General features: G+C 48.8%; 1 protein-coding gene across 6 annotated transcripts in view; it reads right to left on the bottom strand.

The window, feature by feature from the left end:
- Positions 1-12,631: 12,631 nt before the first annotated feature.
- The window catches only part of WT1 (WT1 transcription factor), a 28,245-nt gene continuing 24,922 nt past the window's right edge, over positions 12,632-15,954 (bottom strand). For 5 of the 6 annotated variants that reach the window (XM_085884135.1, XM_085884137.1, XM_085884136.1 and 2 more), the window contains 2 exons: positions 14,628-14,720; positions 12,632-14,289 (listed from right to left, as the gene is read on the bottom strand). In XM_085884135.1, coding sequence (XP_085740261.1) covers positions 14,168-14,289; positions 14,628-14,720 — 215 coding nt within the window. In that variant the 3' untranslated portion in view covers positions 12,632-14,167. The remainder of the gene's footprint in view (positions 14,290-14,627; positions 14,721-15,954) is intronic. The other variant, XM_085884139.1, reaches the window with a different exon arrangement.

Genomic DNA, 15,954 nt, shown 5'->3' with positions numbered 1-15,954 from the left:
CTGCGTCTCACCCCGCAGCTTTTTCGTTTCTTCCTTCATTTGCTTGTTCATGCCTTTCATTTCGTTTATAAATTCAGTTGTGTTTGCATCCATCTTTTCGATTATTTGTTGTGTATTCGCATCCATCCTCGCTGTCATTGCCGCCAGCATGGCGAATAGCTGGGCCATGTCGGGTGCGCTTGGGTGAGCCGTTTCGGCAGGGGTTGGGGAAGGGTTTTGGTGGAGAGGGGGGGGGAGGTGTCATACACCGCGGCCGCTGCCGCACCTATTCCGGGCTCTGGGTTCAGTTGGGCGAGTCCGTGTTCCTGCACAATCAACATTTCCTGCTCGGGGATTCCATCCTGGACCATGGATTCTACACATTCTACATCCATTTCTAATACCCCCGGCTCCCGCTCGCCTTGAGACGCCATCTTGCTTCTCTTAAAGGGTTAATTTCGCTCGCTCGTAATTTGGAGGGAATCGGGGGTCGCTTCTCTCACCCCTGGACCGATTCCCGTGAATTTAGCCGGAGACAGGAGAGCCCGTTTTCCTGTTCTCCGATACCAGTGCCGCGAGGAGGGCGATGAATTTGTATCCCACTCCTGACACCAGTGTTGCGGATTCGCGCCCGCCGGCGTGCTGACGGCCACGTAACTCGAATCGCGGCACGTCGCCCACCGGACGGACAATCCAGTCGTGACCCTCTCGGACTAACGCCGGGAACCAGTCACGGGTGGACCTTTCGGTCTCACCGCGATCGAGCCAATCAGCCCCCGTGTGGGATAGGGTTGTTCGCCAAATTCGACCTACCTAAGTACCCACACGGAGGGTAGACCGGGCGATCGCACCTCGCCGCAGGTCGACTTCGGACACGGGCCACTTAAGCGACCCGTTCCGTACTATCGGGATAACCGAGCGGTGTTATCGTCGACCTCGACGGTTCGATTAATTATCGGGCGTATTCAGCCCACTACCAACCCTTTACGTGAAGCAAGATGAGGATTCAATGAAGGAAATGACGAAGCGAAGCGGGAAACAGTTCAACACAAAGCACATTTATTCGCGGCACACGGGAAGCACACATATACAATTCCACCAAATGCACACAGAAAAGAAAAACACAATGCAATTTACACAAAAAGCAAATGTAAAAGCGAAGACACAATGCAGAGCTAATACCGACTACCGAGCACACGGCAACACTTATACAATTCTACTTCACAGACGGCGCCGACAACACATACCCAAAACCAAGGAAAAGAATACCCTCAAGGATGAGGCGGGCCTGAGGCCGAGACCGGGTCGGGCCTACCCGTCTGGTGATGAGACGCGGAGCGGCGATGGTGCCTCAACTCCGCGGGCCTCGCGGGCAATGTCTGGTAGGGGGTGGGAAAGGGGCCCACTTGGTCGCACTATCTCAGCGCGGGGGGAAACAGGAGGGGGTTGCTGATGCTCGGGGTATAGAGGATTTTTATTGCCCCGCGACGAGCGTCTCCACCTCGGCCAGGTCACGCTGTCGGCCTCCCTGGGGTGCAGCTCCCTGCACGACGCGAGCACCCCCTCGTCTGCCCTCGCCGCCTCTCCACAGCTCCGTCCCCTCCGTTCCGACTCCAACGCACACGACGACCAGCTCCTTCTTGCCAACTCCACCGCCCGCGAAGTCTTGACTCTCTGTTCCCTCTCGACTCTCCTACTCTCACTGGACTGACGAACATGGTCGCTTTTTATCAGCCCCGTGGCTTCGCCCTCTCATCTTTGACCCCCTCCCTTCGACCTTTCACCTCGCTCCCCATTGGCCCGAGAAAAAGTGGGCGTGAATGCTTTTTGATCCATAAATTTGCATATATCGATCGCCCTCCAACGCCCTGGAGGCGGGGCCAAATCGCCCCTCGCTCACCGATTGGACGGCAAAAAGTGGGCGTGTGTCGTTTTTGATCCGTTTTTGAAGCACAAAATCCGTGATTTTGTACACGCTGTTCGGCGCGCGCCCTGCACGAGTCCAACACCGGCACCCACAAGCGGCGCAAGAACGGTGGCGATGCGACGGTTGCGAGGTGTGACGTGAAGGTCGTGGCGGTTGTGGTGAAGTGGCGTTGTGGTTGGTGGTTGATGTTGTGACTGGTGGTGGTAACAATGGCGGTTGGTCCAAAATAAAGATAGTAAAAGAAAAACGGCTATCCTGAAGAGTCGCAGCACGCACAAATGACATGCATTCCCACTAGACAACGGGTTTGGGCCTAACTACACATGTACTTACCGAGATATCTCACCTAAGGGACCTGAATGGTGGTTTGCGAATTTGGTAACCACAACAATATGTTCCGATGTTTTTGGCCTAAAATTATTCGAATGCAGGAGAACCGTAACAAACTGGTGCATTCACAATGCAGATATTCAATGATTAGACAATTGGCACCAATTCAGGTGCACTTATACAAGGTGTTGTCAAGAATTGGCATTAAAAAATTAATATACCAGAGATACAATGACTAAACGGGGGAGGTTGGCAGCACAATCAGTGCACTTTGAAATAAGATACAGTGGGCTATGACCTGCGATCACCACATTAAACTATCAACAGCAAATACGACCAGCCTGAAGATACCACAAGGTCCGCATTTAAAGCAGTCAATTACACAGAGGTAAGGTTATGCACAAAGCACTAGATATGGGATATGCAAAGCACCAAACACAACATTTAACTTAAACATCAGAAGTACAAAGCAGCCGACCACGGCGGGTGCTGACAACCACACTGCAACCACAACCACACACGCATCACCAGCAGTCACACACACAATCTGAACTGCTCGTATAGTTTTTATACCACTGTACTCGCTGTCAGAAGAGCTGCAGGCGACGTGTCTCGGTGTAGAATCTTGTGAGGACCTTCTCCTTCCATTCATTCAGGCATTTACGTGTGAGGTCTCTCTCGAAGGCCAGCCGTACCAGTTGTGCCTTGAGTGCATGGCGCATGGACCGTCGATGGTCAGTGAAGACATTCCTCAATGTTGAGAATGAGTTTTCACACATGGCAGTGGACGCACCAAATGGTAGTCCAAGTCTCATAGCAGTCACTACACTTGGCATGGCTTCCAGCGTTTTGTGGTATGTTGAGAGGAGTTTTTGTGTTGTCCATCTCTCGTTTGGCTGCTTTTCTGTCCGTGAAGAAATAAACTGCTTTGCAACCACACACTCTGTTTCACTGATGGTTGACTTTGTTAATGTCATGATGTGCTGGAGCAAGTGGGGATCCAAAAACGTGCCATTTTCAGGATTCAAGGCAGCGAGTGAACGGGCGAGTTGTGTGTTGCGCTCACTGAAGTGCTGAGCGATCTCGCCAAGCACAGTGTCAATTGCGCTGTAAAAAACCCTCTGCAGTTCCATCTTGTCATTGTCGCTGTTTTTGTCCTGTAGTCTCCAAAACTACAAACTGTTCCAAGTTCTTATGCATTGTGCGTCTCCGTTTTGGTGGTGCAGGTGTAGAAGTGTGAGCATCGTTGGCCTTGTTGCACAGATCAGAGAACTCATCCTCAGAGCGGAGTTTCTTCACGCACTCTGCAGCACTCGCCACCAGTTCCAACCCCATTAGCAAGTCCATGTCCTCTCCCTGCAAGAGTCTGTTAGGGCCATCTAACAACATCAGCAGTTTTTGTACAAAGATAGCAATGAACATAAAGGCAGGCCCAGAGACTTCCCGCAAAATCCCAATAGCCTCCATCCTCATCTCTGCACCGTAGGCGCGCTCTGCATCAATCTCCGACAGTAAGGATGTGATATCCTTTAAAGATCCTATGATCACAGACACGGTGGCTAAATGTCCCGTCCAACTTTGATCAAGAAGTCGTTTTAACCGCTCACCTTTATACTGTGCAGCAACAGTGGGCTTTCTGAATAATTTGTACAGGCAACAACAAACCTCGAGGAAATCAGTGACAGCTTTCTCTGCTGCCAGTGCGTGGACAACTACCAGATGGAATTGGTGATTTAAGCAGTGCACAGAGGGGATCTCTCTTTCCAATATCTCTTGCAACAACTTTTGCATCCCACCGTGCTTCCCAGCCAGTACTGAAGCCCCGTCGTACACCTGACTTAATATTTTTGACGTGTCAAGTCCTGTTTTTGTCAGCTCTGCAATTATTAGGTCTGTCAATGTTTTTGCATCTCCAGTGTCGGATGTAGCTATTGTGAGTAGACGCTCTGTTGCTTCATTTGATGCCGATACAAAGCGAATGATGATTGATATGTTCTCACATTCAGTGGGGTCCCTCGTCCCATCCACCTTGATGGTAAACCACGATGTGCCGACTTCTTCCATGATGGCATCCGTCACAACATTACTCAGTGTGCAGATCAGTTCATTCTGCATTTCCGGACTAGTATAGCTTGCGTTTCGTGGGAAATGCTTTATTATTTCGCCTAGCTCGGTGCCTTTTTTGTGTGTAGTTTAAAAGCGAGAGAAAGTGCCCACTGTGCCCGTCTGACATATCCTCAAAATTATCAAGGCTCCCTCTAAAAGGTATCTGATTTTCGGTGAGAAATCCCACATCTATAAAAGCGGACACATAGTACCGGTTTCTATTTAGCCGGTCAGCATTGAGGAGTGTGGAAATCTCCTTACCACAATCGATGCGCCTCTCATTCTCCTTCCACCTCAAAACACAAGTTAAATGTTCCTTTGAAGTTGCGTGTTTGTAAAATACCCTGCCTTTCTCAACGGCATGTTTCCAATTCCGGTAGCCTCGCACTGTGAAAGTAGTCCACTGGGCTGCGTGCAGTGTTAAACTTCCTACATGGATAGCAGAATGCTGCATCTGTCTGCACACTGTATTCCAGCCATTCATTAGTCTGGTACCACGAGGACACAAACGAGCGACTCTTGTTCTGCAACAGATGGCCAGGGTACCGCTGTAGAACAACTTGATTCGGTCTCTCACTTCCAAGATCATCGGGAAGCAGCTTGACAGTCACACCCGACCCCGAGGCCACCGCCGAGCGTGGCAACTCGGCTGCCTGCACTGGGGCTCTAGCCGCAGGGCTAACGTTGCTGACTTGGCCAGGTTGGCCAGCTTCTGTCGGTATTTCATCGACATGATCGTCTTTTCCTCCTCCTCCTCCAACTCCTCCCATAACATGTCTTTCATCATCATCTTTATTTTCATCCCTTGCATTTTTTTCCTTTTCTGGCCCATTTTCGTATATCCCATCATCCATGTCCTTTTCTCCTGCTGCGAGCTCGTGCTCTGTGATTCGTCCCTCGTGACTCACGTCACTCATCTCATGACTCACGAGATTTTATGGTTGACGGTTTTATTTATTAAATGATCCATCCATCAAAAACAGGTTTTATCTGCATCATTTCAAATGTAAGCACGATTGCAAACACACATACTTTGAATTTTTATTATAAAATTACTTTTGTAAGATGGAGGGTTGACTGGTTGTGAAGGTCACGTGATGCACGTGCACTTCATCTTTAATTATGTAAATTTATGTCTTTTCCTGAATCATATTATGACTATATTACATTTATACCTAACTTACAACCAATCAGGTAACCTGCTCAATAGGACCTCCATATCGAATACACTGATTGGCTATTCCTTAAAACTAAATGATCCACCATATATATATATATATATATACATATATATATATATATATATATATATATATATATATATGTATATATATATATATGTATATATATATATATGTATATAATTCCAGCAGTGTGTGTGTGTGTGTGTGTGTGTGTGTGTGTGTGTGTGTGTGTGTGTGTGTGTGTGTGTGTGTGTGTGTGTGTGTGTGTGTGTGTGTGTGTGTGTGTGTGTGCGTGTGCGTGTGTGTGTGTGTGTGTGTGTGTGTGTGTGAGTGACCGCTGTTTCTCGACAACCTCTGGTCCGATCTAATTGAAACTTGCCAGGTATATTGCTGGGGACCTGAGGATGTGCCTTTTTAAGGTTTGATATTAATCGGACAAGTGGTTCCCAAGTTATGGCCATTTATTTACCAACCAATGACAAGATGAAGTGAATGCGAGGGAAAAACCTTCGGAGTATAAGGCTTTATTTCACTTGATTGAAGCCGATTCTACAGACACATAAAGGAATACACATGCAGTCGATCACCGCAAAATAAATCAGCAATTAGCCAGCATAAGCACGGAGTCCGGTATACTCTCAATTCTCACCATTCAACGAGCACCAAGTGAACCATCGCCGTAAATGACAATGTCCCAGGGACAATCCCACCGACCGCGCAGCATCACGGTTTTATCTGTCTCGTGTGCGAGCCGCACGACACGTGATCACGCGTCACATCCTTTAATTCATCACACAAGACACGTTGTTGCGTAGGCGTGGCCGATGGGGAAGGGAAGCACAGCCACGTTCCCCATTACAGGTTACAACGTACGGGCTTCCGGAGAGTGATGACTTCGTGTATTCTAATAATTTCTCGATTTCTTATGCGCATTTATAGATAAACGGAATGGCCCAAGTTATGATCGTTTTCATATTAGACGGTGTATAAATTTCGGGAACATCAGAGTGCTGGTATGCTCTGAACCAGGAAGTAAATTTTTTTTCTCTCTCTTTTCTTCTCTTTTTGTTTTTCCTTGCCACGACATTGCGAAAAGGTAAAATACGTTGGCGCTAATTGAATAATTGGGTATTAAAAATAAATTGCGAATAATCGTTTCTGCGAATAATATTCGAACTTCCGGGTCACACACGTACGGGCACGCGAGAGGGAAGAAACGGCCTGTGTGGTTTATTTATTTATTATTATTTTTTTTTTTACGAGCACGTACTAGTATATTTAACCACCCACAACATCGACATTCGACACGAGGTCTTGGCTGCTGGCGTTGGTGCTTGCGTTATTATCTTTTATCTTGTGGGCTTGGACTGTATTGTCTTGCCAATTGCTTTTGGAGATGCGCTGGGAAGCGCACACTTATCTCTTGACTGTTATTCAAAGAAGGATATTATTATAGAACAGTTTATCCAAGAAGGCCTTGTTAGTCACCACTTTGAACATCTGGAATAAGGGTTTTAGTTCACACAGGTGAACTCTTAAACAGCAAGTTCACAGTGGGCGCTCGTCCTTAAACACTAAGTTGTTCACAGGGTGCAACAGGGCATAAATGGGTGGCGTACAAGTGGGGGGGGCACCAGATGCACCATGGGAGAGCATTGCACCCAAATACCCCCCCCCCCAGCGACGGGTCTGGTCCCACATCAAAACCGCGCAGCAGCGTCGGACGCGACACCACCCCACTCCCCGACCCTCCAGAAGTAGCAAATCCAGTCTGGACCGCAATGCCCGTCCATAGAGACAAATGGCAGGAGAATCACCCGTGACAGGATGAATCGCGTTCCTGTAATGGAACAAAAAGACATCGACCACCGTCTGCACAGGTGCAACACCCCCCTGTGCAAAGCCCGTTTCAACATCTTAACAAACGACTCAGCCTGCCCATTCGTCTCAGGATGATACGGTGCGGACCGTAGATGTCGAATACCATTTTGACGCATAAACTCATCAAATACACCTGCGATGAACTGCGGACCGTTATCAGAGACCAGAACCTCGGGTAATCCTTTATTAGCAAAGATCGTCCGCAGTTTTTCTACTGTTATGTTTGCTGATGGATGCTGCATCACAACAACCTCCGGCCATTTAGAGAATGCATTGATCACAATCAAAAACATTTTGCCATTAACCAGCCCCGCAAAATCTACATGGACCCTCTGACAGGCCCTGCCTGGGGTCGGCCATAGTCCTGAAGCTCGACGCGGGTTATCAGCATCTGTTTGGCACGTGGTGCAACGCTTAACCAACTGCTCAATGTCTTTGTCCAACCCCGGCCACCACAACGGCTACGAGAAAGACTCTTGGTCTTCACGACGCCAAGGTGACCGACATGCAGTTCTTCCAAACACGCTGCCTGAACTTCGGCGGAATCACCGCTCTCATTCCCCACATAACGCACCGTTGGACCAACGACAGCTCCGATGCGCGCGACGCGAAAGGCTGAAATGCCGGCGTTGAAGGTAGATCGCTCCAATTCCCCGTAGAAATCCCCTGGACGACACAGGCGAGCACTGGATCATGAGCCGATTCCACCACGACCTGTTTGGCCGTGATCGGCCCGCTTTGGACCTGGCCCAGCGTGAACACATCGACCCGGTCGGCCGACTCAGACGCAGCTGGACCCTCCGCGCAAGGCAAGCGCGAGAGCCCATCACAGTTAGCATGCTTTTCGGTGCTCCGGAACTGAATATCGTAATCGTAAGCAGCAAGAAACAGACACCACCGCTGTATCCGCGTGGCCGCTACCACCGGTACCCCGCGTTCGGGTCTCAGGATGAATTGAAGTGGTTTGTGATCCGTCTGCAAAGTGAAATGCCGCCCCAGCAGGTATTGATGAAACCTCCGCACACCCCAGACGAGGCTGAGAGCCTCGCGCTCGATCTGGGCATATTCCCGCTCTGCTGCGGACAGGGTCCAGGATGCAAAACAAACAGGCCGCTCAGAACCATCATCCATCCTGTGGGAGAGCACTGCCCCGATGCCATATGCAGAGCTGTCGCATGCCAATAAGAGCAGACACGCAGGCTCGTAGTGCACGGGGACCGTATCCTCTGTGAGCAGCCGCTTGACGCGGTCGAACGCCGCCTGGTGTGCAGGCCCCCAGGTCCAGCGCTCGTCCTTCCTGAGCAACCGCGTTAACGGCGCAAGCTGTGAGCTAAGCCCACGCACGAACCTTTGGTAATACTGGGCCATACCAATGAACGAGCACAGCTGCGTCTTGTCGCGAGACGGTGGCATGTGCTGAATCGCCTCCACCTTCCGAGGGCCTTTCAACAGCCCCTCCGGCGTGATGATGTGCCTGAGGTATTCCAAGCGCTGCTTGAAGAACGCGCACTTGTCTCTGTTTAAGCGCAGGACGCACGCTTCTAGCTTCGTCAGCACTTAGGCAATGTTCGCAAGATGCTCGTCCGCCGTTTTCCCCGCAATGAGCACATTGTCCAGGTAGGTTTGAGTGGGCAGGCCAATGCAAACCTGATCCATGGCTTTCTGCCACAAGGCGGGGGCCGAAGCAATCCCAAAACAGAGTCGGGTATATCAATAGAGCCCTTGACACGTGTTGATTGTCAAAAGGTCGCGACTCCAGGGATCCATCGGCAGGTGAAAATATGCATCACGCAGATCAAGCTTCGTGAAGTATTGACTCCCTGCCAATTGTGCATATATCTCATCGATTGAGGGCAGTGGATATTTCTCCACGCTGAGCCCCGGGTTAACCGTGGACTTGAAGTCCCCACACAATCGGACGTCTCCATTCCGTTTCAGCACCGTGACGACCGGGGTGGCCCAATCTGATTACGACACCCGTTCGATCACTCCACAGGCCTCCAGCCTATCCAATTCACCCTTGACCTTGTCCCGCAGAGCATACAGCACCGGTAGTGGATTACACAAATGAGGAACCACCCCCTCCTTCAGGAAGAGCTTTGCCTCCACGCCCTTGAGTTTCCCAAGGTCGTCGCAAAACAAAGCTTGATGTCTTTGAAGAATCTTCTCCAACTGATCCTCCCACCGGCTCGGCACGGGTTGCACAAGGTGAACGGCGGCCCAGTCTAGCCTGATGCGGGTCAGCCAGTCTCGGCCAAGGAGAGACGGACCCCTCCCCCGCACGACGTACAACGGAAGCGCGGCGACCTGGCCTTGGTACCGCACAGACACGTCTGCCATCCCGACTGGCGTTATCTTCTCTTGGGTGTACGTGAACAGTGTGAGGTCGGACCTGATAAGCTTCAGGTCATTGAGTCTACGCGTGGTCTGCTCGCCGATGATCGACACCACCGCTCCCGTCTCAACCTGAAACGTGATCGGCGTGTTGTTCACTTCGACTTCCACCGTCATCGGGCGCGCCGCCGCAGGACCCATTGAAAAAAGGCCCATCAACGGCCGCCGCATTCGCCCCAGGTCGCCTCGCACATCGCCGTCCATGACCTTAACGGTGGCCAACGCCCCTCGGCACACACGCTTCAGATGACCCACCTTGCGACAACGTAAACACACGGTGCTTTTAAACGGGCACACACGGCGCAGGTGTCGACCTCCGCATCCCAAACACGTCCGCGGGGTTACCTCGCCGCTCGTGCGGCCGCGCGGCGACGTCTGACCCCGACCCGCACCGAAGGTCGTGCGTGCGTCCCGGGGCGCTCACGACACCGCGTGGGCCCCCGGGCCATCCGGCATGCCGCGGCCGGTGATGGCCCGAACATCTCCGAGAGTCTGCTCGACAGCTGTAGCAGTGTCGACCGCTGAGGTAAATGTAATGGCTTCACCCTTCAGCCGTAGAACCGCCGAAACTATTTTCGCATCTCGCAAACCGTAAATAAAACGATCTCTGAGCCGAGCTGGACGCTCCTCTGCCGTGAACTTGCACGGAATCAGCGACGCACTCCCCTGTACCTTTCGCGAGGCGATCGAACTGGTATCGAGCCAGCTGTGATGACTTCTCCGGCGCCATGTGTGCTTTCATCTTCTGCACAATGTCCTGAAACGACAGCCCGTCATCACTGGGCTTGTCCGGCGCCACCAAATCACTCAGTAGTCGATAATGTTCCGCCGATAGCGAGGCGAGCAAGATCGACTTCTGTTTGCTCTCGGCGACCACATCATTTGCGTGGAAATAGCACCCCAACTGTTCTGAAAACAATTCGAAGTCGTCTCCGACGAAAACGGGCACCTGTCCATGCACCGTGACTCGTCAATCAACCATCCTCGTCAGCCAAATGTGGTGTCCGAGGCGCAGCGGAACATGGAGGGCGAGAGCATAGCAGTGACTCCGCTTTATTGCCTGACCGGATGTACATCAACGCCACCCCTAGCGAGCGAGTCATGATACACGAAAACCCAATCACATGATACAGCACAGGGGAGATAGAGGGATGAGAGTGAAGAGGTGGAGGGGAAAGGAGAGAACAAGGAGGGGGAGCAAGGAGAGGTAGGGGAAAGGAAGACAGCGTGAGGGGAAGGGAAGGCAGACATGCATTGGAGCGTTAATTACGATTCATACCGTCTCATCAAAATGATTCTGCAGAGAATAACAGTGGAGATGGAAACGAAATTATGTCTGAAATCCATTCTCGCAGATACACTCCATCGCTTAAGCTGACGAGTCAACAAAGTGTGGGGGGGGGAGAGAAAGAGCGACACCTCACCAAACATTGCTATTTACTGTGGGAAGGAGGGGTGCGTGTGTGTATGTGAGAGAGAGAGAGAGAGAGAGAGAGAGAGAGAGAGAGAGAGAGAGAGAGAGAGAGAGAGAGAGAGAGAGAGAGAGAGAGAGAGAGAGAGAGAGAGAGAGAGAGAGAGAGAGAGAGAGAGAGAGAGACAGACAGGCAGGCAGAGACAGTGAGAGAGCGACAGTGGTGTGGGAGGAGAGTGCTGCATTTTATGAGGAGGGGGGAGTGAGGAGAGGACAGAGTGAGAGAAAAGGGTGGAGGAGTGGAGAGAAAAAAATGACAGGTGAGGGGTGGAGGTGGGGTTCGCAAAAATAATGATATGTGATGCTTCATGACCAAACACAAAAAAAGATTTAAAAATAATAATAATAATAATAACGTGTCAGAACAGCTGTACACACAACGACACAACAGAGTTTGTGAAGTAATCTGCTGGCACATCTGCAAAAACTTTGATATTCCAGTTCCGGAAAATTTGTGGGAAAATGAATCAAAAGGAATCACTGAAAACATTGAAGTACCGCTCAAGTACGACCTTATGATCCCATCAGGCGTGAACATCGAAAACAGAGCACGGCGACCAGATATCATACTGAGGTGCAAAAAAAAAGAGAAGGCATTGCTAATTGAGGTGTCAATCCCAGTGAGTTTGGACAAACGATGCAGAAATCAAGAAAATGACCAAATACCAAGACCTCGAGCAAGAAGTGAAAAGATCCTGGAAGCTGAAGAATGCCAAAGTTGTACCAGTGATAACGAAGAATCTCATGGGAATTATGATGAAGAAGAACCTCACAGATCTATTAAAAACCATCCCTGGGAATATCACTACAAACGAACTGCAGTTGGAAGCTGTCCTGAACTCGGTCATGATCCTCAAGAGAGAAGAGAGATCTGCTAAACCGCTGCCCACCTGGCAAAGCTAGTACCATCTTGAATAATTTGGGATGGTCAGGTCACCAATCAGCAGTGCTGTCCTGGCTGACCTGCTGGACCAACTAATCTAGCCTGCTGTCCCTGTACTGTGCACGCGAGCGCGTGCACACACACACACACACACACACACACACACACACACACACACACACACACACACACACACACACACACACACACACACACACACACACACACACACACACACACACACACACACACACACACTGCCTTTTATTAGTATAGATAGATTTATCTCAAGACTGTGTGGGGTGAGATGTTTCATGAACTCTATAGTATCTCTGTCTCACATCTGCCTGCTCTCCTCCATCCTCTGCCAGTCCCATCCTCTGTTCAATTATTCATGCAGTTCGACCTCTGTAATTAAAAATTTTTTTATATGCTTTGCTTCACCCAGGTGTGTACAAGTGAGAAAGATAAACGTGTGCAGTGATTCAGTTTATTGGTTTTACAGATATTTTAGTCATCACAGAGCCAGTCGAAAAATATATACCTTTATGGACTGATTCTCATTTAAAGACAAATGGCACAAAAATATGCTTGGGGAACCCCACACATTTAACTAGCTTAATTGAACCATTACCTTTGTTGTTTTATGATATTACAACACCTCAGCATTGGGACTATGGATATACTACTATTTCTTTAATGGAACCAATTATTCCCCCCTTCTTGCAGCGTCAGCGAGGGAACGCTTTGGTTCAAAGTCTTTCACGAACCGACTGGCCAGGCCCGACACTCGACTGAAGGTAACAGGAATTTGGAATTTAACCAGGGTACCAGCAATAACTCACCAACTCTTCATTAAGGACGCCGTTGGATATTTATCCAGCTCCACCATCTAATGCTGGCAGACAGAACACTGTTTAACATCCATCCAAGGGGCAGCACACACAATGATGCTTCACCCCATCTGCGAAGTACCAGGGTGACAGTTTAAAGCTGGGTAGAGATTCGAACCCAGGCTGGTCAACTCAGAGGCGAGAGCACATACCTCTGGGCTATCCTCCCAACCCATAATGCTGGGCCTACGGATGAACCCTCGTACTTGTTTTTGGGGCACATCGAGCTGGATCATAAATGTTGGGCCAAAAATGATCGGAAAGTTTTATTCTTTTTATCCTTTATTTAAAGGTAATAACATATGGTATATGGCAGACTGCAAAACATTCAAATAGAATGGCGTCATGCGTTCCACGAGTCGGAATACACCTTACAAAGCAACAGCACGGTATAAAACACATACATGATTTGAAGGGGTGAAGCTCAACGCTGAAATACAGTAGTTTCTTCGTCTTGTACGCTGAACTTCCTTCCAGACTCACTTCATGTTGGACCAGCCGGATGGAGCGTCAACTTAGCCACAGAACCAGTGCAGCATTTATAATACTTCTATGAAAGGATAACATGTCTATATACAGTATTCACGTCACCACCTTCCCCCAGCATCTCCAATCAAAGGAATCTCATGCAACTTGAGTAATCTAATCAATTTTAGGAGTCATACCTAGTGCAAATATCAAATATTTCATTTATATTGTCCCAATATGTAATCAAAGTTTTTAGTAGGAACACAAGATAGAGAAAAAAAAGAAAAAAACAAGACGTAGAAGGTTCGGTTCTGTGGCTCAAAGCGGACATACTGTGAAACAGTCGATCATTATTGGCTCAGGATGAGTTAAGCTCAGCTTAGGTCATGCAAGTAACGATTTCATGTGAAAAGGTGAGGAAATATACAATGTTTGCTTTGTTTAGTTATCTAGAAAGGTAAAACGAAATAAATATCTAATTCACAACTTCAGTTATTGGAGAACGCTGTCGACACCTCAAATAATGACAGGTCAATGAGCGTGGAGAGAAATACAGCTAACACGAGAGGATGGGTTCCAAATGGAAAACTTTGGTCTTTTGACGTGTCCTGCAGACCTGACTGGCTAACAGTTTGAGCTATTGCTGCGGTGTCACATGGGGTAGTGCATTTTTGTGAGGTTCCGCTGGTGCATGTTGTGATGGCGAACCAGTTCGTCCGAACGCGCAAATTTCTTCTCGCAGGTCGGGTAGCGACAGCAAAATGGTTTTTCGCCTGTGGAGGTCGGGTGAGATGGGGGAGGGGGGCAGGGGGGGATCTGGGGCAACGTTTTAAGCTCCATGGACATTTTTCTGAACCTTGCCAGTAAAAGTATCCGACTTGAGACTTTTCTCAAGTATTCCAGCGCCGATGATGAGAGATCTCAAAAAAAATAAAAAAAATTATACTTTCCACAGAACTCCTTCAAAATGTACTTGTGGTATTGACTGGAGTGTATATTTGTGGTACATTTGATGAGTTTTGCACAAGTTCAGTGTTAATCTCGTGCTGAAGGTGTGTAAGTATGAAGGAGGGGGGTTGGCGGAACAAAAAGGTAATAAAATAGTACGCACTTGGTTTACCTGTATGTGTCCTCGTGTGAGTCTTCAGATGGTCTGAGCGGGCGAACTTGCGTTGGCAGGTTTTACATTGGAAAGGCTTCACTCCTGCATCATGAACACCCAAAGTGATCACTCGATTATTTACAGTGAAGTCATTTGCAACCACAGAATGCTTAAAAATATATGTTTTTTAAGTTTGTAAACATAGGTTTGTTTGGGTATTTGATTTTCACAAATCACCCAAAAATATATCTCAACTAGAAGGGCACTCGGTAGAGCGCATACCTCTACCACGTAATGCCTGATCCACGAGAACATATCGGTCCCAATATATTTTTGAAACATCATGCTATTCAGTACTATATCGTTTTGGGCCCGATCTCTCAATGGTGAAGAATCACTTTAAAAATTAAATAATTCTCGGATCTTCACCAAAATCAAATTGATTCGTCCTTGCGACACACCCAACATGTCCACCAAGTTACATCCGAATCCGTCCACAACTTTTTGAGATATCCTGTACACAAACAGACAAACAGACAGACAAACAGACAGAAAGGGGTGAAAACATAACCTCCTTCACCTTCGGTGGTGGAGGTAATTAGTCACTAACTGTATCATTGATCATACACATCCCCATCCCCACACAAAGTAGATTTTTCAACATGCAAGCCTTATATTAATGAATAAACTACTACTTCATCATCTTCTTATAGCACTACTAGTACTACAACTACTACTGCTACTACGTTAATGGCTCCAATTATTTTGACATTGGGAGGTCGGCTGGGGAAGGTTTACGGCCCAAGTCTTTCACAAAACAGTTAGCCACACCTGACATTCATCTGAAGGTGTCTTGTGCAGAAATTTGTAATAGGTTCACGATGCCGGCAATAGCTCATCTCCTCTTCATGAAAGAGGCTTCGACACCCACCACCAAGCAGTACTGGTAAATGAGTCTTGAAACATCCTTCCCTTCCGATGGGCGGCACACATGTTGATGCACGGGGATGACAGTTTGTAGCTGTGTCTCAGATTCGAATCCAGGCTAGACAGCCCTAAGGTTCGTTCATTCGTATGCAGCACAATGCTGCGGGGTAGCATCATTGGCTGAGGGTGCGGCTGTGCCACGGATGCAATACGCCCTCTGGTGGTTAGGGTAGGAATTTGGAATTTGTCCATGGTGCCAGTGACAGCTCGCATACTCTTCGTGAAGAACACCATGGGATCTTTAACGTCCACAAACGAATGCTGGCAGATGGGACGCCAGTTTAACACCCATCCGAGGGACGGCACACACGTTGTCGAATCGCCCTTCCTGTGAAATGTCGGGATGACA

Source organism: Eptatretus burgeri, chromosome 6 (assembly GCF_056783735.1).
Source record: "Eptatretus burgeri isolate ZD-2024b chromosome 6, Ebu_testis_v1, whole genome shotgun sequence".
NCBI classification, from domain to species: domain Eukaryota; kingdom Metazoa; phylum Chordata; class Myxini; order Myxiniformes; family Myxinidae; genus Eptatretus; species Eptatretus burgeri.
Note: the sequence above shows the minus strand (reverse complement) of the source record. Positions and strands in the feature narration are given on the sequence as shown.